Raw genomic sequence first — 22465 nt, forward strand, 5'->3', positions numbered from 1 at the left:
GAAACTCCACTAATTCTAAATACTCCTGATACTTTTCTCTACATTTTTTCTAGCAACAGCTCATTACCCTTTCCATTAGGTCATCCACAAATTATGCTTTTCCTCCCCATTGATGGGCAAGTTTACATATGATGCCTTGGCTAATATTTTCAATTGACCCCCCTTCGCTCAAGGAATGAATTGGTCCACTATCTCAAGCACCTATAACTTTGGCATTTGACCATGTCCTTGTCAGATAGTAAAAAAGTCTTCAAATGTTTGGGCTTGCACTTGGTCTTGCAATATTTGGTAGAGGCAATAGCCCGAATATCCTCATCTCTCAATCCTACAATATGTTGAATTGATAGCTGATGGACAAGCATCTGAATCTCAACCTTCAACTAGTCTCTGTCTCTCTCTTGGGTTCTCATGATGCATTGGTGTACAATGATCTAAAGTATGCAATAATCATTATGTAAGCACTCAATCAAATCTAAACAATGAAACATAACAATTATACACGCTATACCAATGTGAGTCAATAACTGCACCTACAAAAATAGCTATCTACACATGCAACACAATTGTCATAATGCAAAATATTTAAATTGAACAATGAACATTCACACCGGTGATACCTATGGATTTCTGTAAGACTTAAGAGAGAAAATAGCTTCCAAAAATCTCTATTGAAACAAAAGCAAATGAATTTATTTCAATGGAACATGCTTTACAAGGTACACATTGACATATTGCATATTTTTCTTCATGAGACAGTTGTAGGAAAATGAATTCAAAGCTATTTACATCAGGTGCACTTACAAAGACATCAGACCTGGAGTCAAAGGCTTAATTACTTCATATACAAGCTTTTGAGTAAAACAAAGATGACATGAATACAGTTACACATGGAATCTGCTCACATTTCATTTGACCCATTTTTATGCCAAGAGAAGGAAGCACTATGAACAGTTCTCTGCAATCTGACAACTCCTCACTCCCAAAAATTGCCTTGGACGCATATTCTTTCTTACAGCTTTGAAAATCCACCCCATGTGAGATTCACAGACACTACAATAGGCAATGGTCCAGGAATAGCTGCACAAGATCTCACAGTTTAGAAATCGTACGAAAGATTTCCACAATAGATCCCTTACTTATATAAGATACTAACTCTATACATTGCAACACATTGGATGGATCATGTGTGCAGGTTTGTGAGCCAAAAGTAACAAACCGTATTTCTATTAGTCTTGAGCACACTGATTAAAAACCTGTTATTCCTAGCTTTTCTCTGCATCTGAATTGATTATCCTTTCTTACAGAAAAGAACATGAATTTCATCCATACCCAGGAAACCAGCTGTGCTGGGTCTCTGGTTGCCCCCGCAGATTAAGTCCATGTGCCCTATGAAGGGTCAAGGTTTCATGTACATAGCCAAAGTTGTTTACATATGCACCCATGGGACCATCAGATGACATCACGAGCATGTCACTTCGTTGTGCTATGAGAAGCTGTCATGACCAGTGAATTTGGTAAATAGAAAATTTGAAAGTGCTACCAAAAAGGAATACTAAGAAGCAATCTTAAAGAACTTTCTTAAATGAAGCCATGAGGCACCCCAAACAGGTGTTTCTTCTCAACCTCAACCAGAGACCATTGACGTAAGGAACACGTGGGACTGAGCAAGTCCAGTTACCAAATTGCATAAGCCCTCCCTTGGCCCTATTGTAATCATTTCTCCCAAAACATGCATGGTACGCCTGTGCTGAACTGATCATGAGGAATCATAGGCTTCAGGGGGGCAGTTGCACAAATAAGCCAGCTGTCAGCTAATTGCTTTCTCTATGCCCACAAATCTTCCATAAGGGTGTATCCTATCGTTTGGTATTAGTACAGACCAAGCAGCCTGTTCAGAACTTTTATGGTTAATTCTTATGTATCAAAAAGTCGTGTGATATTTCTAAAACCAATAGACATTCTGTTTATTCATAATAGACGTGTGTCACTTGTGCAAATAGGATCATAATCAGAGAGAGTACACTTCATGCATCATCATGAACATGATAGCTAAATCTTTAAATTATTTACTCAATCTAATTGATATGCAATAAGAAATAAGTCAACAAAAGTACAAGGCTGTTTACCCATAAAGTTCAAAATTAGAGTTCAAAATTAGCACAATTAAAGGCAATTTACAGACATGGACCTTTAACAAGCATCTCATAGTAATAACAATTAGACTATTCCCTTAGATAATCAATTAGACTACTCCCTTAGATAGTAATAACAATTAGACTACTTCTATATATCAGGCATTCGATGTCCTCTCATCACTCAACCCTGTGATTGTTTTGGTGGGAGCATGCAGCTCTGAATTCTTTATCAGAAAGTGCACTTCCTGCATCATCATGAACATGATAGCTAAATCTTCATATATTTAAGAAGACCAGGGCCCAAAAATCAATCTAATTGATATGCAATAAGAAATAAGGTCAACAAAAGTACAAAGCCGTTTACCGATGAAGTACTGACTTAACAGAATTGAAGAGGATTTACAGGCATGGACCTTTAACAAGCATCTCATAGTAATAACACTTAGACTACTCCCTTAGATAATCACTTCTTGGTCTGAAAATGTTGAAGCTTGAGGCTTGAGTCACTCCAGCTTCATTATGAACATATATCATGCATTTTTATGACCTCTCATCACTCAACCTGTAATTGTTTTCGTGGGAGCATGCTGCCCTGAATTCTTTATCAGATAATAAAGCTAATATGAAGCCTTGGAAAAAATAATTGTAGGGTTATGTAAGTTAGTCAACTTTGGGGTTTGAACTTTTAAGAGTTAGCTTATATAGCAAGTCCCTTGTATTTTAGTAGTTGATGGTTCATCCTGGAATTTTCATCTTTTAGTCCTGCTTCTTGCACTCCTTTCACTGGCCTTGTATGGTGCTTGTTGATCATGAAGAAAGGAATTCCTTCCTCTGAGGAGTAGCTCATACCAGCCTCTCTGTTTCCTGCATCCTTTGATAGTTCTTGTTCACGAGCAGAGAATAAAGTATGCAAGTTGAAGGTAGCCTTGTATGGCTTAAAACAGGCCCACCCGGGCGCGGGCGCAACATGCAAAGATTGATGCGTACAGGACCAATCAGAGTCTATGTATTAGTCCAATTGAGAGCACCCTGTACATCAAGCATGGCATCCATTATGTGGATGATATGCTGCTCACTCACACCAGTGAAAAAATTGCAGATTTTAAAGCTGAACAACAGCCTACATTTGAAATGACAGACTTGAGGTTGCTGCACTAATATTAGGAGATTAGGTTTATGCAGACTGATACAGACATATGGCTGACACAGTCCCAATATATTCACAGACTGTTAGAAAGGTTCGAATTTCAGAACTGTAAGCCTGTCCCCACACCATTGAACCAGGGCTTAAATTGTCTATGCATGATGGTGATGGACCTTTTGATGCCACTTTTTACAGTCAAGCAGTGGGATGCCTCATTTATTTGTGCTTCACCAAACCTTTAGTTTGTGGTGTTGCAGTTGAGCAAATATATGCTAGCCCAAGGACACAATATTTGAAAAAAGAGAAGATGAACGAGTAGATTTGAATAGATGCTGTCCAAACAGGCCGAATCCTTCTACTGGATGTCAGTACCTTCCATAGCACCTTCATGAGACAAGAAAAAGATGGACGTAGTGATGCCGAAGTGCTCACTATCCTTGAGATCTCACCTTCTCAAGAGACGAGGATGTTAGATGAGATTGTGTGGACAGGGGATTGCAAACCCCCCCCCCCCCCCTTTTTATAGCCCATCGGAGGCCCAGAAATAGGACTGATCATGCCAGAAATAGGCCGACCAGCCTGCAGGCCAACCTGCCATGTCAGCCAACTTGACACGTGGTCTCCTTCATGAAGATATCTGAAGACTGATCTCTTTCGTGATGGCCTTTTGTCATACAAATTGGTACAGAACCTCAATGTGCATTCTACAAGCATGGAACATACGATTCATTGCAATAGCAGTCAGTGCAACTCTCTTCGTTGCAGTTCAGGATTGTTGAGTCATCCTAACCAGACCCATATCATCCAAGATCCAGCCAAGCCATACCGCTTCACATGTCACAATGCAAGCGGCCCACTAATCTCCCTCCACCAGAGAGAATGCATCTGTAGCTTGCTTTTTGGTCCACCAAAAATCACGGCTACCTGCCAGCTTTAAAAAATCACCTGAAGTAGACCTCCAAATGTTTCGCTCTCCTTCCAATCTCAATCACATAAGCCACTGAGAGTGTCCCTTCAGCTATACTTGACACAATACACTTGAATACCTCTGATGTGCTTAAGTAAACACATAGGGTTCTCCCTTGATTACTGCAAATATGATGTCAGGGCTCATACATACTAAATGAATCAATGAGCCTGCAAATCAACCTCCGATATTCTATAATATCCACCAAAGGGGATGTGTCTTCCTGGGATAACTCATCATGTGCCTCCATTGGAATTGGAGCTGATATGCATTCCGAAAACTGTAGAGCTAAAGAATTTCTGTAAAGTACTTCCGCTGTGAGATGAGGATACTATCACTCCTTTGATATACCTCAATTTTTAAGAAAGAAATACAACGAAAGAAGCTCAGTAAACTCTCTCCCTGGATTTCTTTAATCTCCTCCCCATGGTCAGATGTTGGGAATAAATCAACATAAAAAAAAAGCAACCCTTTTACCAAAAGAGATATAGGCTGGCACCTAAGGGACTTACCCGATGAGTCTGAAGTTGTATTGGGGCCATTTCGGGCCGTGCAGCAGTTTCTGGAGTCTACAGCCTTGTTCCCTGAAGGCTATTCCAATAAACTTCCTCTTCTAGGTTACCATTCAAAAATGTCAACTTCATGTCCATCGAAACTACTTGCCATTTAAAGCGTTGCGAGTGCGCGAATACTTCTGCTTGAGCATACTCTTCCGCTACAAGTCTAGCCTTGTACTTGCTAAATGAGCCATCAAACTCAAACTTCACTTTGAAGACCCATTTTGTACCTATGACCTTCATCGTGGAAAACTTAGCCACAATGTAATGATTCTACAATATAGATTCTATTCCAACCTTCATGACCTCCTCCTAGTTTCGGTCCCCCTCCATTTCATCAAACTTCTTCATCTCCTATCAGGGGAAAATATGCTACTTTGGCTTCGTCCTCATGATCTTACACTGTATCTATATTGGATTTAGAGTACTCTTCCTATGTACTCCCCCCCATTGTCATCATGTATCATCCAGTAAACCTCTCATCTTTGACATGTCAGTCCCTCCCAAAAGTGCAATGGCTCAACCTCATCTACTTTCTCATCATTTGTGTTGTCATCTAAGTGTAGCATCACAAGGACACTGCTTGTCCTAAACTTGGCTTTCTTTGGAAAGGGTTTCCTTGCTTGCTTTGCCATCATGCAAGAAGCACAAATCTCCAAGGGACAGCACACAAGCCTTCTACCATTCCACTTTCTCCATCTCATACAAGACACTTATGTGAGGATGTTAATACCATCTCATGGCATAACATTCTAGAGTCAATGTTGACCCGAGTAGTCAAAGTCATCGGCTTGCAGCAGATGATCTCGAATCCATTGGTCTACAAGAGTTATACCACTTCCTGTTGTTAGGCATGCACCTAGTGGCACCACTATCCACATACCACATATCCTCTCTGGTCATGTCCACATAAGCAATAATAGGTATGTTTGTCGCTACTTCTTCCTGCACACTTTGGCACAATGTCCTATTCTGTTGCAGTTCTTGGCCTTCCCGCTCTTCATACAATCTGGAGATCTCTCTTATTGATAGTCCTTTTTATTTAGAGCCTTGCTTCCCCTTCCCTTGCCCTTTGCCAGGAATTGAAAGCCTTGTTAGTATCATTGTCGTCAGACATTATCATCCGTAATCCTCCTCTCATGACCTTAAGTGATTTGGCTCTCCTCCAACCCATTTGTAGGTCTGTGAGAAAGCCTTGATGTTCGGGGGAGCTTACTCAACACAAGCTTGGTCGAATTCTTACTATCTAGTAGCTATTCAAGTGAAACCAATTTATCCCATAAACCTCGATCTTTGTAAGGAGCTCCCCCACGCTTTCACAGTCTCCTATCTTGAGACAATATTACAGGTTCTAGAGGTTCAAGGTCCTTGTTGAGTTGTCGGTCTCTTACTGATCCTTCTAATTTGGCCCATATTTGGTCATCAATAGGTGCCATCTAAATGCCTCATCATCACTAGGTGCCATCTAGACTAAAGGGATTGCATTTGGATGAGAGTCGCATATGCATTTGCTGAGTTCCCCCATGCATCCAACATAGGAAGATCTAAAGGCAACACTATGGCACATGTTCCCATTGTCTAGGGCTGTACAGAGGTACGATCTATAATCTTCCTTAGTGTCCATGATGTCAAGAGACTCTTGACCTTGATCTTCCACAGAGATGGTCAAGTCCATCAAGCTTACCCTCCCCCAAGTTTGGGATGGATAAGAACTTGGTTGTTGCCATCTCAAATTCAATTCTTGCTTCATGGAAGAACTTTGCATTGAGAACAGCGACTCAAGTAACCTCTTTCCATCCAAATGCTGCATGGATCACCCTAATGAGACGTAGATTTGCTGCCCACTTTGCTGCAGATTACTCATCTGAACAGCAAGCACTCCTTGTCTTCCTTGAGTTGGATCGGCCCATCGGTGTAGATCAGCCCCTCAAGCAAGTTGGTGTGGCATTTGTTGTGGATGTAATAGGCATCTAGCATACCCTAGCAAGCTTCTCTTGGACCTGCTTTTCCATACCTCTCAATTGAATCCACTTGGCCTGGAGAAAAATCACCATGCAATTATGCAAGACAGCTAAACTCCAGGGTACTTCACACATCTTGGGAAAGAATATGAGCAAGTAGATCTAAATAGAAGCTACCCAGAAAGGCCAAAGGAGAAGCTCCACAAATACACCAAGTAGCCACGCTCTCCTTCTAGTCGATAATGGTAGCATCCATAGCACCTTCTTGAGGCAAGAAGAGTGATGGACAACGTGATGCCCAAGGTCTCAGCTGGGGTAGTGAGATGAGATCATGTCGAGAAGGGAGGGAAACCTCACCTTTTCTAGCCCATGGAAGGGCCGACCAGCCCTAGACTAGCCTTACAGGTCGGCCTGCCGCATGGCAAACCTACCACACCAGCCGACTTGACATGGGGCCCGACTGTCACATTAGCAGGTTGCCTTGTGGACTGCTGATCAGTGCCTCAGCGGTAGATGCAAAACAGCCACGTGGACAGCCTGCCTTGCTGACACACCATCTGCCAATTTGTCTATTACAGATGGAGGAATATGACACGACCCCGCAAGATCTGACCCTATCACTAACCTAGAATCTCGTCCTCGATCCAACCACAATCATAGCGCAAGTGCCTTGATCCTCCCGACCACCCCCGAGCACGTGGGCTATAGCTCGACTCATCCATAGGCCCGTATCTAACCCAGGCATCCCATACCACCTGAGCCCGTCCAGAGGACCTTCGATACACCACCTACGATCCGCCATGTAGATGGCCAGAGTCCCGGCCTGGGTCCAAGTTCCATCCATCAGTTGAGGAGCGCTCAACTGATCTACACAATAGCACTGGCCCTCCCTCTATATAGAAGGAAACCCGCTATAGATAGCATAATGCTATGAATAGCTCCCTCCATATAAAGCGAGCACTATATATCAATCAATCTCTATATATAGCAATCTCGGCTAAAAATAGCCATCCAGCCCTATGCTATCCCATAACCCACGTTCACCTGCTTTCCAACCCTAGGTACACCATGCACATGACATACTCCCCTTCCTCTAAGAACTCTCCTGAGTTCATCAGAAAGCCCGAAAACTCTCTGTGAAGATGAATTGTGGCTTTGGCCTTAGATTCTCTTTGGTTGGAATCTCATGGAAAGTATAGCATACTCAAACTGATAGTCAGAGTATAGTCATTGATAACCAACCCAAGGAAAGTAAATCTCTCAATCTAAACAAGGTTACGGATCATCGGCATCCTCCTCGAGAAATCAAGTAACGCCTGAATCCACACAGTTAATTCCGTTGACATATCCGTACACAAGCATGGTAAAATCCGTACCTGAAGGTAAATGATTCTATCAACCTTATCTATTGAGTATCCTTGAACTCAAAATCTTAGGTTGAGATCGAGGAATCATTGTTCGAACAACCCCATCAATTGAACCCCTCGAGGCCAATTTTTGGGTTGCAATTTCTATCAACCCTAATTTTTGAATTACTTAGTATTCAGAAAATCCCTCAACCGAATACCTTTGTAATTCAAATTCTTGGGTTGAAATACATGACAAACTTTCCATCGCAGAACAATTAGGTATCCGTTCATAACTCATGGTGGAAGAATCTTCATGGAAGTATCAATGGGCAAAATCCTGACAAAAAATATGGTCCCCTTGATCTATCCTCGAAATGCCCCTACATGAGGATAATCAATAAAAATTCAGTCGGCTATATCCACTCAATGGTATTGTTCTAGACATGTATATAGTCAACCATCATAGGAATAGCATCCTATGTGATCCAAAGACTACGGAAATATACAATCCGAAATCTCTAAAAATAAAATCCACTATCGGATATCCTGTATAAACTTGTGCACAACAAACCGCTCCTATCACAGGATCATCCAGTTCTTAGGATCTCTTATCTAGGAACATCAAGTTCCAAACAAGGCACTGACATACCATCATAAGAAGATATGTGGTAACCCTCCCTAAGATTGAGTCTAGACTATGGAGCTCCAGGGTTGAGCCCAAAAAATACATGGCTTCTCTCAGGGTAAAGAATCTTAGTCAGCCCTCGTAAAAAAAAATCTAATCAGGTTGCCCCCAGTTCAATTCAGCCTACTTGTACTTCACCCTAGAGGTCCTTGGGTATTATTTCATGCTGGATTATACCACCACATCAGAGAATCTTAAATGTAACATACCTTAGTGTCCCATACCACCAAAGTATACTACAAATAAAAAACTCGGTGGACAATATGAGTGAATCAGGATAGCCAATCCCTCTTTACTCAGACCATCCCAGATTGAGTCAGGGTGGCGAATCCATTCTCAATCCTTTTCTTAATGTGATTATATCACCCCCTTGTGTTACAATACCCCAACCAATAGGTCAAAGAAGAAAACAAGTAGGTAGCATCCCTAACAACTCTTGAATCCTGACTATCCATGACCTCGGACTAAAAGAGTGAGAATCAGAATGACCCTGCCTTTGGACATGGTTCAAAGAAGGTATCCAACAAGACGAATCCTGGTCTAAATCAATAAGAACCTTCATGTGTCCAAACGGTAACTCAAAGAAACGCCATAACTCACAATCACATCGAGATCAAAACTTCAAATAGAAACCAAACAGGAATCTACGCACCAAGATTCGAGAAAGGGAAATCCAATTGTCTTAGTTAAGTCCAGTTTAAGATGTAACAAAGCTTCAAGCATCCTCAATGTACCATATACCTAAAAAAAACTTCAAGATATATGGAACAAAAGTATATATTATATAATTTGAAAAAACCAATCAAATTATAAATGCCACTGAGTTACAAATCATAACCAAATTAACCAAAACCTGGTCAATTTAATAACAAGACAGTTTATAATTCGTACAAAATTGGGAGCTTCTTGAACCAAACTTGGTTCAAAAGATCCAGTCGAGCCAAAAAAATAATTGGGTGTCGGTCAAAACTGAGGATGTCAACCTCTTCATCGCGTCTCAATAGCACGGAAGCGGTATAAAGACTCTAAAACAAGCTGTCTACATTTAGAATAGCATGAGCCTTCTTCAATATATTTCTGGTACTGAGGGGTTTTATAGTAGTGAAGAGCTGCCCAAAGTTTATCCATCAAGGAATCCATCTCTAGTAGCAAGTCAGGAGGTCTACAAGGAATAACCTCCGATGTAGCCTCGTCCTCCATCTCAATAAAACAGTAATCCAACGTAGGTGTCTCATTACTTTGATGTCCTTCCATGGCTGGAAAATATCTCGCACGGCAGAGGGACTAGAAGAAAAAATAGCTGCGTCCAACACGTGCTCTTCACACTAGCAAAAGAGAATCTGGTGCTGCGTGGAATCAAGGAAGAAGGCGAGTAGAGGACAGCAAGAAAGATGGCGGAATCTGATAGGCTGATCTCAGACGGAAAGAGGGTGGGAAATTCGCCTTCATGCGCTGAAGTGCTGAAGTGAGAAAGAGAGAGAAATCCCCGGTATATAAATAGCCAGGAAGGGCCATCAAAAGCTAGGCAAATTTAGGGTGGGTGCTTGATTTAGAGCAAGTGCTTTCCTTGCTAGGGAAAAACAAAAAAGTAACCTGCTTTTTAACCAAAAAACAGTCTCGCTTTTAATGGTTCCGCTTTTCTCCAGCCAGCCAAAAATAGCCAAAACGCACTAAATTTAGAACAAATGCTTTCCTTGCTAGAGAAAAACAAAAAAGCAACCTGCTTTTTAACCAAAAAACAGTCTCGCTTTTAATAGATCCTGTCCCGCTTTTCTCCAACCAGCCAAAAATAGCCAAAATGCGCTAAAATCAGGCCCTACGTTCCTTCCCAAATCCAAGCGCCCCAATCATATCGCCCATGTCTCCGATGCCCGAATCTCCTAGACAAGCCGCTTTCTAGGCTTATGAACGCTCTCTCTTTCCTCCTACTTCTCAACTGCAGCAAATCTAGGTCTCTAGGGTATCTCATCCTTGAGAACCTAGAGCGAATTCTTTCCCTAACCAGCCTACTCTTACCCACACAGCCAATCACATTAACAACCCAAGCGTGGGAAGTTATAGGTCAGAATATCCATCCTCATATCTCTTGCTGAAAGCATCAAGTCTTCTAATTGCCTACCCTTCTCAGGGAATCACAATTTCCAAACACGTAGCAACCAAGAGAGCACACAGCCTATGGACTTCTATTTCTTCCACAACTCTCCCAATCATGAGCGCACATCATCAGCCAACGATTCAGCCCATACATGAGCCGAAATTCAGATTTGCAAGAGCAATCTCAAAAAGCGTACCTGGAAGACATCTTTTCTGCATACCTCGCGTTGAATTCAATCGTGATAGGACGGCTCTGATACCAGATGACACGACCCCGCAATATCTGACCCTATCACTAACCTAGAATCTCGTCCTCGATCCAACCAGAATCATAACGCGGGTGCCTCGATCCTCCCGACCACCACCGAGCACGTGGGCTACAACTCGACTCATCCATAGGCCCGTATCTAACCCAGGCGTCCCATACCACCTGAGCCCGTCCAGAGGACCTTCGATACACCACCTATGATCCGCCATGTAGATGGCCAGAGTCCCGGCCTGGGTCCACCCAAGTCCCATCCATTAGTTGAGGAGCGCTCAACTGATCTACACAATAGCATAGCACTGGCCCTCCCACTATAGATAGCATAATGCTATGAATAGCTCCCTCCATATAAAGCAAGCACTATATATGAATCAATCTCTATATATAGCAATCTCGGCTAAAGATAGCCATCCAGCCCTATGCTATCGTAACCCACGTTCACCTGCTTTCCAACCCTAGGTACACCATGCACATGACAGAATACAAGATGCAGATGCATCCAAACATCACATAACCTGTTGCTCTTGGCTTGTCCTCAAATGGAGACTTTATAGGTGAGCATATCGATCTAGGTGGATGTCCAAAGGGTGGAACATTGATCCTCCAAAAGTATTTTCTAACACGTGATAGTCACATGTGCTTGGTAGCTGACATCTATAAGTGTGTCGTGCAGAGGATCCCATTGAAGTGGTTTTGGAGAAAGCTATATCTTGGAATACATATGCTTGATGAAGCCACGGAGAGGTCAGACCACATTTGGGGAAACCAGCTGTGTCTTACCTTCCCAAAAAATAACAAAGGGCCATTTTTACAGATATTGTTGAGTTATAAGAAATAAAACGGAGACGGGCATTACCCAGATTTATCACAAAGCAACTTACAAGCCACAAATTTATATGAAGTCATAGTCATTTGACATTTGAACGTAGTAAGAGTTAGAAAACGAGCCAGTTGCATTATAACATGCTTTTAATAAATTCACTTATTTGAATCTTATGGAACGAGATTCAGAAAGTTGCAAGCACCCAAGAGAGTTGGAGGTCACACTTTATGGCCGTGGAAAGACAACATACCATGCATTTCTTGCACCTAATATGATCCAAGGATTCTAACAACTGAATCTCTCTTCGAAGTCGAGGAACCACACCATCTATCTCCAATAGTTCCTGGCGGTTCACATCCTGCACAGGTATTTTGCTGGCAATATAGTATGACAATACATCTGGCTTTTTGACCATGTCGTAAATGCTTGGAAGTTCCACGATTTGCCTCCACATATCTGAAACATGTCCAAGGCATGTGATTTTAGAGAGGAATAAGATGTAGGTCCAAGATGTTTGACCATAAGATCCAAATATTCACCTGCAGCCCAACAAGCAAGGCTATAGGCATCAAACATCCTGTATACCCAGTGCGGCCAGGCAGTGCGCTGAGCTCGAAAAGCCCATTTTGACTCATCTAAGGCCCATGCTTTGCGAGCACCCTGCCACCCTCCTTCATCCTTAGGTCTCTTAAGAAGAGATGGCCTCTCATCAATTGAACCCCTAATAGTACCACGATCACTGAAAACCTCACTTGCTTCAGAGCTTCGCCAAAATCTCTCCTCTTGCCTTGCATTTCCCATCTCTCTTCTATGACTCCACAACCTCCTCTCATTAATCTCATCTTCTCTTCTACTCTCATCATCGAACCTGTCTGTAGGATTCAAAACTGTTTTGATATTTTCTCTACACTGCTTAAAAGAAAAATCAACCTCCTCATCTTCACGAATATCATCTTCAGACCCCTCCGAGCCAATTTCAGTGTGACTGTTATGAATGTCATTGGAGACCACTCTGGAAACTTTTCCACTCTGGAAGTTTGGAACAGAAGCTAGCACCGCAAATGCATCCTTTGGAATACGCACAGGTATATCCTCTGGAATGATCTGCACATCTGCACATGGCTGAGTATCCAACAGCTGGTAAGAATTTAAACTTGCACAAGATTCAGAGTTGCTGCTCACAAAGACTTGCATGATCCAAACAAAAGAACTGAAAAGTGCATTAAGTTAACAGAGTTTACAAAGACAGCTTCTTACAACGCCATCAACGTTTACCCACGCATGGAGCGTACGAAACCTCTGTCGACCTCGAGTGACCACGTTGATTGAACCATCTTCCAAAACTCGTCGCTGCCTAATCTGCTTAGCAGAGATAAAGTGTCACAAGTACTGAGAGAAACGAATCCAAGTAATCAAACCTTGCATTAAAAGAATAGGATTTACGAGTAAATATATTGTTGCGGTTCTTTAAGGTTCCCACTCCTCCAATTGAGAATCTTTTTAAGGCAGAGACATTCACACAGAGATTTATCTGGTGTAAGAAAACGTTACCTAAGAGTGAAGGCAGACTAAGGAAGTAAATCCATTCAAGATCTCTAACATATAAACCTTCTGAAGCCCAAATGACCACAAAATTTATACCAGTACAAAGTCATCAGTCCAATTTCGGCACATAGAAAAAAGTAATTAAAGGGGAAGATGCAAGTAAATCTAGCACATCATTTTGTCAAGCCTTGCATAACATATTAGTTTTGCAACTTCAGAAATTCATATAAAGAAATATTCATACAAGAAGACAATATCGGGCCCATACTTCAGACATGTAAGGTAAGCTAGCAATACTTATCAATCATAAAATACACTCTCTCCTCTGCTGTTTCGTTTTAGTTGTTTCGCCCAATATTTATTTTTTCTATTACTCCAAAGCTGCTCTTACATAACAGCAACGCCCAAGTTTATGAAGATTGCGCTTCATATTGCAGTTTTCCATTGAAAAAACCTGGTCAGTCCATGTTTCATGAGCAGGATCAAAGTTTAAGTTGCAAGTCAAACGTTAAATTTCAGTGAAAATTGTTAAGGAATCTATCAATTAATCGGTTGAACTACAGACTGTTCAACATTGTATCACCCATGAACCTTTCAAAGTTACAATAATCAAGGTATATGCAGTAGAAGCATTAAAGGAAAACTTGCCACTCTAATGAGTTTCAATCACATACACAACTAATCATCAAAACATTAAAAGAATTTGCAAGAACCCCTCCTGCAACTTGACTCATGAAACATTCTTCACTAGCAGGTTTATTGCACACATAGAGAATTAGCAGTGTACCTCTGCTGTTGTGCCAACCAAAGCAAAATGAAGACCATTATCCTGAGTCCTTGCACGAACATGGATCTGCATAAATTCCCATAGTCATCCATTTGTATGAATAGTTCATATAATGTGCACAACTTTTCTTTAGGATGACACATTGGAGGACGATGAAAAAAACGGAAAATACTTCTTCGCAAGTCAAGTCATATTATTCCACAATACTTTGCCGTATTGGTTTTTTTAAAACCTCAGTGATAACAGCACATCATGTTTTACAAGAGGATATTCTTAGACTACCATTACAACTTTGAGCTATCACATTGTGAGGTCTACAGTACCAAAATCTTTGGGAGAACTCGAAATCATAATTTCTAGAGATTTGTCTGACTGGACTGACAAGTCAATTTAATTATCTCTCTCTTTTGGCAATCCAATCCATAAACAATATTCAGTCAAAACTCAACGTAGATAGTGATGTATGCATGAATGTTCCCCTTTCTGAGATTTTAAGGAGGAGGTCTTCAGGAATTTATGTTCGGTAATTATCTCATAAATCTTTATGATCAGTAATTCATACAACTGATAGTGTATTCATATACTGATCTTTAGCTGCAAACCAAAGATCATCATCAAAATCCTTTAGGGTACCTAAGAGGTTGAGGAAGCATTTGACAAAGGGTCACTCGTTTTGAGTTCATTATTCCTACAGCAGGAATTTTTTGTGAGAATCCTGGAAATAGCTTAAGCCAAAATCCATTTGGATGATTTAGGGATAGGACATGATGTCTGTGTACCGAAATCGATGGTACCCACAGACATGCCTTTCCATCATCATATCAGTTATTCTCAGTGAATGCCTTACATGCAATTCTGTTGTTCAGCAAGTACACCACCAGAAAAAAAAGGTCCCAAACCATATTTTTCTCATTCAACTCTGGTTGAGTGAGGATACATCATACATGCTGAAGGGCTGCTACAAACATGAAGATGAAATGAGATTTTGGATGTGATAAAAAAATACTCATAAGCGCTTTCCAAAATGGAGGTTCCTTTCAGTGACAGCTTGCATGAAAGCTCAGAAGATCACACATTTTTATGAGTAAAGAGTGAATGACTCAAAGACCAAATACCCATCCAAACCTTGTCAACAAAGCCACTTATTTAAGGCGAAATTAAAGCCAGGGCAATAGCATTCAAGAGCCTAGAAAGCTGCCTAAATGAAACTCACTTTCGTAAATTGACTCATAATCACACAGACTTCCACAAAGTAAGCTTTAAAGCAAGGATGTACCATTCAGAGCTGCACTTTGGGTAGCTTTTGGAAGGTCTGAGTAAGGTATAGATGACAGGGCCTAAGCTTCATAGAAGCCATTGCCACATAAAACTACCAGACCAGCATATGCAAGCTCCAAATTTAAACGACCAAAACCTGTAGGCCATGTTTTTACATAGGTAGTAAGTACATGCAAGGAGGGCATACAACGCCTAGGGTGCACGGTGCTTCTTCTTGATGCATAGCAAGCTCCACGGCAGCTTTGAAACAAGGCTGGAGTACTCGTAACGGCAATGTAGCCTCTGGAAATAGCACGATCCCTGTTCCAGACACATCATTTATAATCATTGTCCATTTGGTAGCAATATGCAATCAGAAAACAGACTTGCCAAAAACCAGTAGAAAAGACACTGGAAATGTTTACCCTCTAAATAGAACATTGGTAGAGTGAGACAAGTCCCACCATCCAAAAAGGATCTCCTACAAGTAATGTCATCCACTTCTGTAACACCCCAAAAAAAAAAATCAGGAAGTTCCCATTCCCTTTGAAATCAAAATACTAGGTTGACAAAAGAAGAAAAGTGCATTGTCTCACCACCGAGATACGAGTGCATGCAAGCAAGGGATGTATCAAAAGTGAAACCACCAAGCGGTCCTGCTCCACCACCTTTGACTTCAAAACTGGATAGGAACAGCATGATTTAAATGAGATGTGTCAGCAGCCTAAAACAATGGTGGGTGCAAGTGTGTGCATGCATGTGTGTGTGAGAGTGTGTGTGTGGGGTTGCTGCTTTTTTTCTTCTTCTTTTGGTGGGGGGGTACATAAATGAATCCAGGAACATGCCTCAATCCATAGTGTCAAAGCAAATCAAACGGTCCAGTTTAACCTCAACCACTCACTGTAAATATCTAGTGATCACATTGTGATGCACCAGACAATATAGAATAAAGCAGAAACAAACCATGTACAGGCCGCATTTGATGAGAGTTCAAACTACAACAATGTGCAACATGATCTCCCACTAGAAAAGAGCACTCCTAAACATGGTCTATTTCATCACTCATCAGCACAAGGATCGTCTTTGTGGCTTCTATGTTACGAGTGCACACTTCAATCATATGGCTCTTGTTGGTCATTTATGCAATGGTATCAGAGCCACTGTGATTTAATTTGAAACGCAGGTGTAACTTCATCATCCATTGAAATGGTCCGGTGAGGGATACCACGATCCAGCTTTGGCATGCAAAGAGGGCTGGACTGTTGCAAGGCAGAACCTGGAAGGGTATGCATAGCCAAGAATAGACTAAATTGCATTTCCCTATTTATGATGCAAAATCTTTAAAAGGATTGCCAATCAAGTACACCATCTTATCCTTCTCCCTCTCCCCCAATATGCATACCACCAAGGATGCTGCCGGAGTCATGTGAACTCCTTTTAGAAAAAACACATGGTGTTTGCTTGAAGTAGGTGGTGTGGATGCGTCAGTGATGATAAAGGTATGTGTTCTATTGGTTGTCACAAGCAATTACGTTTGCCGATAATCCGCTTGTTCGATAGGACAGCACAATTGGTTCTCATTGTTAGAAGAAGATTGTGAAAACGAGGAAAGCGAATTGGAATTTGGGATTGTTGGAATTATCGCCATAATTCATGGCAGTTGAAGCCGGCCTTCGATCAACAAAAGGGCAGTGATCTTCTTCTACTCAGTCATAAACTTCATAAATGACCACAATGCAAGCTTCAATCACTTCAATCACTTAGCACACTAAGAAACAAACTTCAACAACAACAAAGGTGAGGCTAGAATGCCCCTACTCAATGAAAATAGTACACAGTGCACCCACTAGCCCCAAATGCCTTAGCGCCCCTTACAATATTTATTTAATGCTTCTGAATGGAAATGCTTTACAACAAGGGTTCAACCCTGCACTGTTCCTCTCTCCAAATCCTCTACTTGTCTTCAAGGCATCTAATCCAAGTGCACCACTAGAATTCCCACTAGCAAGGCATACTCAAGCATCCATACCTCTGACAAACTGAGCTCAAGGCAGCCTCAAGGCTATCACATGCATCCATACTGTCCCTAGGCCTTCCACAGGATCACCCTTGCCTCTGTTTTAGACTCAGTTTGAGTGACATTGCAGACATTTACTATTTTTGTAGTGTTATTTAGGCAGTTTTGGGCATTTGTAGGACATTTTGGGTGCATTTTGAGCCTTTGATTGGCTGTGACAATGAGTTGTCATTGTGGACAGATATTTTGGCAGATGTGGGTTGTGCATTTAAAATCCCAGGAAGGGATATTCTTGTCACATTTGCTGCATTTCGTTTTCTTTGGCAGTTATGGCCCTAAACAATCCCAATGAAGTGTTTGGCATCCTCACACATGAGGATAAGTTGGATGGTACCAATTACTCTTTATGGAGTTTTATGGTACGCAATATTTTAGTTGGCAAACATTTATGGGATTATGTCATTGGCGATGAGACACGGCCAGAGAATGTGGTTGCACCTACCACTCCTCCTCAACTATGGAAGAAAGTGCAGGACAAGTGCTAGGTGCAGAAGCTGATGCAGTGGTGCCTCCCACACAAGAACAGAAAAGGTGGGATTCACGTGATGCACAAGCACTTTCAGTAATCTCTCTTTCTGTCAAAAGGTTTATTATTCCGCACATTCGGTCATGTAAGACCTCAAAGGCAACTTGGGATATTTTGGCAAGAATGTTTGCAGCCCGCAATGATGCCAAGGTCTCTTTCTTGAAGAGAGAGTTGACTCATACTCATATGGATGAGGGTGACTCTATGTCTGAGCACCTCACCAAACTTCAAGATTTGCGAGAGCAATTGTTGAATATTGATGAGATCATTCCAGGTTCACAGATGGTTACTACCACTTTAAATTCTCTTCCTGAGTCTTCACCTGAAAATCAGAAATGCAAGTCAAAAAGGCATAGTCTCTTCCACTAAGTTGGCTCAAGCATCACCACCATCATGTGCATAAGGAGCTGAATAGATGACACTCATGCTTGAAATCTTTGTTCTTTTTCTTGGCAATTCTTTTCTTGCATTCTCCTATGTAGTGACCCGGCTTCTTACAATAATGACAAATGCCCTTTCTCTTGGGCTTCTCTGCATCATTCTTAGCCTTGTGAGAAGACTGTCCAGAATCAGCGTTATGCTGATGTGCCGGCTGATTTGCATGCTGCTTATGCTGCCCCTTCCATTTGGACTTAAATCTCAAAAGCATGGCATGCTCACCAACCCGTGAGGCCATGTTCTTCTTGGTTTATTCTTCCTGCAACAAAAGCCCTATCAACTCATGAAAGGTGAGAGGGTTGCCACCCACCCTCAAAGACAAGCTCAATGAGGTGTGAAAACCAAGATAAGACTTCAAAACACTCTATAATTGATGCTTTGCCTCCCTTGGAGTCACCTCCCCCTCATGCCTGTGAAGGGTGCATACTTGGGAAGATGCACAGGTTTCCCTTCAAAAAGAATGGTGCAGTAAGAGCTGTTCGAAAATTACAGCTCATTCATAGTGATGTATGTGGTCCCATGAGGACTCCTACATTGGGTGGTTATCTCTATTATGTCACATTTATTGATGACTACTCAAACTACACTTGGGTTTATGGTTTAAAGAAAAAATCAGATGCGTTTAAGCATTTTCAACACTATGTGGCAAAGGTTGAGAATGAAACAAGACTCACATCATTCTTTATGTAGACGACATGCTACTCACAAGGTCACATGAAGAAAAAATTGCAGATTTCAAAGCTGAATTGAAAGCTACATTTGACATGTCACAAATTAATGACTTGGGGGCAATCCAAAGTGTGGGTCGCCACGTGGCATGCCCATGCAACTCAAATTGGAAAGGAAAGCTTTGGAACAACGTGGGCTGGTCGACGGACGGGAAGCGGGAGCATGAGCTTGGAGAGGGATCTTCTTCACGCAAGAGAAAAGACACACGGAGGAGAAAGCTTGGGCGCCATAGTACGCACTACAAGTACGGCCAGCTTAGCAAGGCAACCTATATACAGGCATGTACACGGAACGGTCCGTACAGTTTGTATGGACTGCTGGACGTAGTACGGAACAGTCTGTACAGTTTGTGTGGACTGCAGGACATAGTAGTTTCCATCTATTGTCCTTTGCATGGCCCTCATCCAATGCTCATTGTCTTAAACATCCTCAAAACTACTTTGTTCTGTTGTATCACCAATGAACTCATCCAAGCTGCATCAACACAATTAGCTCCACCTGCCCTCCTTGAACCAACCCTTGTCCTACTAGAGAGAACGGCTGAAAGCAGAGTCTGTAACAGCCATCTAGGGACTGTTCTAGCTTCCTCTCAAGCAGCCCTCTCTTCCTTGACGACTCCTTATGTGTGATAGGCTGATCTTGGACCTACTCTGAAGCATCCAAAGGCTGCTGTGCGTCAGCATGTGTAAGCTGAATATTCTGATTTACTACTGGCTGCTCTGAAGGCACTGCCAGTGGAAGCAACCCTTCAAACACACCCTGAGTGCCCGTATGCAACTGTCTATCAAACTCGGATCTGACTTTTCTACAAAAATTCACATCTTTACTGACAAAAGTCCTTGAGGATTGTAGAGACGGTAAGCCTTGCTCTCACTACTGTAGCCAACAAAAGTGCATTTAATTGCTTTATCATCAAGCTTCTCAACTCACTACAGATATGTGCATAGACTACACACCCAAGCACCCCGAATTAGTCCACCTTTGGTTTTCTATTATACCCAGCATCAAAGGGAGTCACAGTTTTGAAGGCTTGTTGGGGCATTTGCTTCAAAAAATGTGCTGCATACATTATTGCCTCCAACCAAAATCTTGTTAGAATTATAGATATAATTCAGCAGTGACCAATGTAATATAATAAGTTAGTTAAGGGCACTTTTCCCTCCTTTAGAGGTTTTTCCCCCTAACTGCAGTTAGTTCACTAACTATGGTTAGTGACTACTAAGGTTTTGTCACTAGGACAAAACCTTATCCTTCTCACTTTGTGTTGTACTCTTTACACTCTATTCTATTGCAACTACAGCTTCCAAGCTTTCTACTCTCTCACTCCCTCTTGCTCTCACTATCCCCCTTTCCTTCATTTGGTATCAGAGCAGGTCCAAGAGCTTTGAGCTCCTTGCTCCCTTCAGTTCCAACACTCAGCCTCGATTTTCAGTCTGCTCCAATCTGTCCGTACAGTCCGTACGACTGTACGGAATTCTGACGCAAAGTGTCGCCATTTACGTACATCGCCGTACAAGTGTCGCCATTTGCGTACATCGCCGTACAATTTCGCCTGCCGTACAGCTCCGGTACAGCCTTCTTACTGCTTCCGTACAAGTCGACGTACCACATCCGTACGTTTCGGAAAAGGCGTCCGTACATCTCCGTACAGGCGTCCGTGCATCTCCGTACAGGCGTCCGTACATCTCCGTACACTGACCGTACAGTGCCGTACAGGGTGTCGTGTCTGTCGCAGGAGCATCGGTACACTCCACCGTACTGCCGTACACACTGACCGTACAGTTCGTACAGTCTGTCCTTGCAGATCTGCACCAGTCGCTGTCAGCCTCGGGTGTTCTTTGACAGGCTCATTCTTCAGAAAACTACAGTGTGGTGCAGTTGTTTTGGAGTAAATTTGGGGCATTTTGTAGATTGCAGACATTGCAATCATTGGGCAAGTTTGGAGCTATATCAAGAGCAAAATTGCAGATATAGTCTGAAATTTGGGGCTTTTGTATTAAAATTGCAGATTTGGGGCTTTTAGCTTTTTTACCCCTTTCTGGCTGCAATTTCTAGCCACAAATTGGGGCTTTTGTGTTTGGAGAGCATTTTTTGGAGTATTCAGTACATACTGCCTTTCTTGGAGTGTTTGGAACACTTTTGGCAGATTTTGGAGAGTGTTTTATGCTTGGACAGATTTCTGACAGCTCAAGTGCAGAAATCTAAGTTGCATATACAGCCTATGCTTGGCTGTGTTTTTGGGAGTTGTGCATTTTATTCCCAGTAAGGGAATTCAGCTTTGTATCTGCTTCAATCTCTTTCTCAGATATGGCCCATCAAAATCAGAATGAGTTCCAGTTCAGTGGTCTTTCACAGGAAGACAAATTGGATGGTACCAACTACTCCCTCTGGAGTTTCATGGTACGTAATATTCTGATTTCTCGCAATTTATGGGATTATGTCAATGGGGATGAAATCCGACCAGCAGATATTGCACCTGCTACCCCTCCTCAGCAAGGAGGTGGAAGAGGTCGTGCACAAGGTGCAGCTGCAGGACAAGTTGTTGGTGCAGCTACAGTCAATACTCCTGAGCAAAAGAGATGGGATTCACGGGATGCCTTAGCCTTGTCATGCATCTCTCTTTCAGTGAAAAGATCAATCATTCCGCATATCCGGTCGTGTAAGACCTCCAGGGCAGCGTGGGATATTTTGGAAAGCATGTATGCAGCACGGAATGATGCCAGGGTATCTTTTTTAAAAAGAGAGTTGAGCAATACACATATGGAGGAGGGTGACTCCATGTTAGCCCACCTCACTAAGCTACAGGATCTTAGAGAGCAGTTGTTAAACATAGATGAAATTATTCCTGATTCAGAGATGATTACAACCACTCTGAATTCTCTTCCTGAGTCTTATCTCAGCTTTCACACTTCGCTGAATTTATCATTGAGGGGGGGTGCAAATCCTCTTTCTTTTCATGAGTTGATAGGACTTCTGCTTCAGGAAGAGCAGACCAGGAAAAATTTGGCTTCACGTGCAGGTGAACAAGCCATGCTCTCAAAATTTAAATAAAAAACAAAGGGACAGGCAAAGACAGCAGCAAATCAGCCTTCCAGTGGGTCAGGACAGCCTTCACAAAAGGCTAAA

The 22465-nt window shown here is 42.0% G+C and overlaps 1 protein-coding gene across 6 annotated transcripts in view; it reads right to left on the minus strand.

The window, feature by feature from the left end:
• Positions 1-744: 744 nt before the first annotated feature.
• LOC147885416 (uncharacterized) overlaps positions 745-22465 on the minus strand; it is a 35255-nt gene continuing 13534 nt past the window's right edge. For 4 of the 6 annotated variants that reach the window (XM_087396446.1, XM_087396450.1, XM_087396449.1 and 1 more), the window contains 9 exons: positions 16166-16251; positions 15995-16072; positions 15778-15890; positions 14313-14378; positions 13238-13339; positions 12520-13102; positions 12231-12436; positions 1330-1493; positions 746-1077 (listed from right to left, as the gene is read on the minus strand). In XM_087396446.1, the coding sequence (XP_087252572.1) occupies positions 942-1077; positions 1330-1493; positions 12231-12436; positions 12520-13102; positions 13238-13339; positions 14313-14378; positions 15778-15890; positions 15995-16072; positions 16166-16184 (1467 nt within the window). In that variant the 5' untranslated portion in view covers positions 16185-16251 and the 3' untranslated portion in view covers positions 746-941. Of the gene's footprint in view, positions 1078-1329; positions 1494-1678; positions 1889-12230; positions 12437-12519; positions 13103-13237; positions 13340-14312; positions 14379-15777; positions 15891-15994; positions 16073-16165; positions 16252-22465 lie in introns of those variants that run through there. The other 2 variants (XM_087396445.1, XR_015543431.1) reach the window with 2 other exon arrangements.

This window comes from Dipteris shenzhenensis, chromosome 25 (genome assembly GCF_047967505.1).
Source record: "Dipteris shenzhenensis isolate YYH24624 ecotype China chromosome 25, Dip_SZ_1.0, whole genome shotgun sequence".
In the NCBI taxonomy this organism is placed as follows: Eukaryota; Viridiplantae; Streptophyta; class Polypodiopsida; order Gleicheniales; family Dipteridaceae; genus Dipteris; species Dipteris shenzhenensis.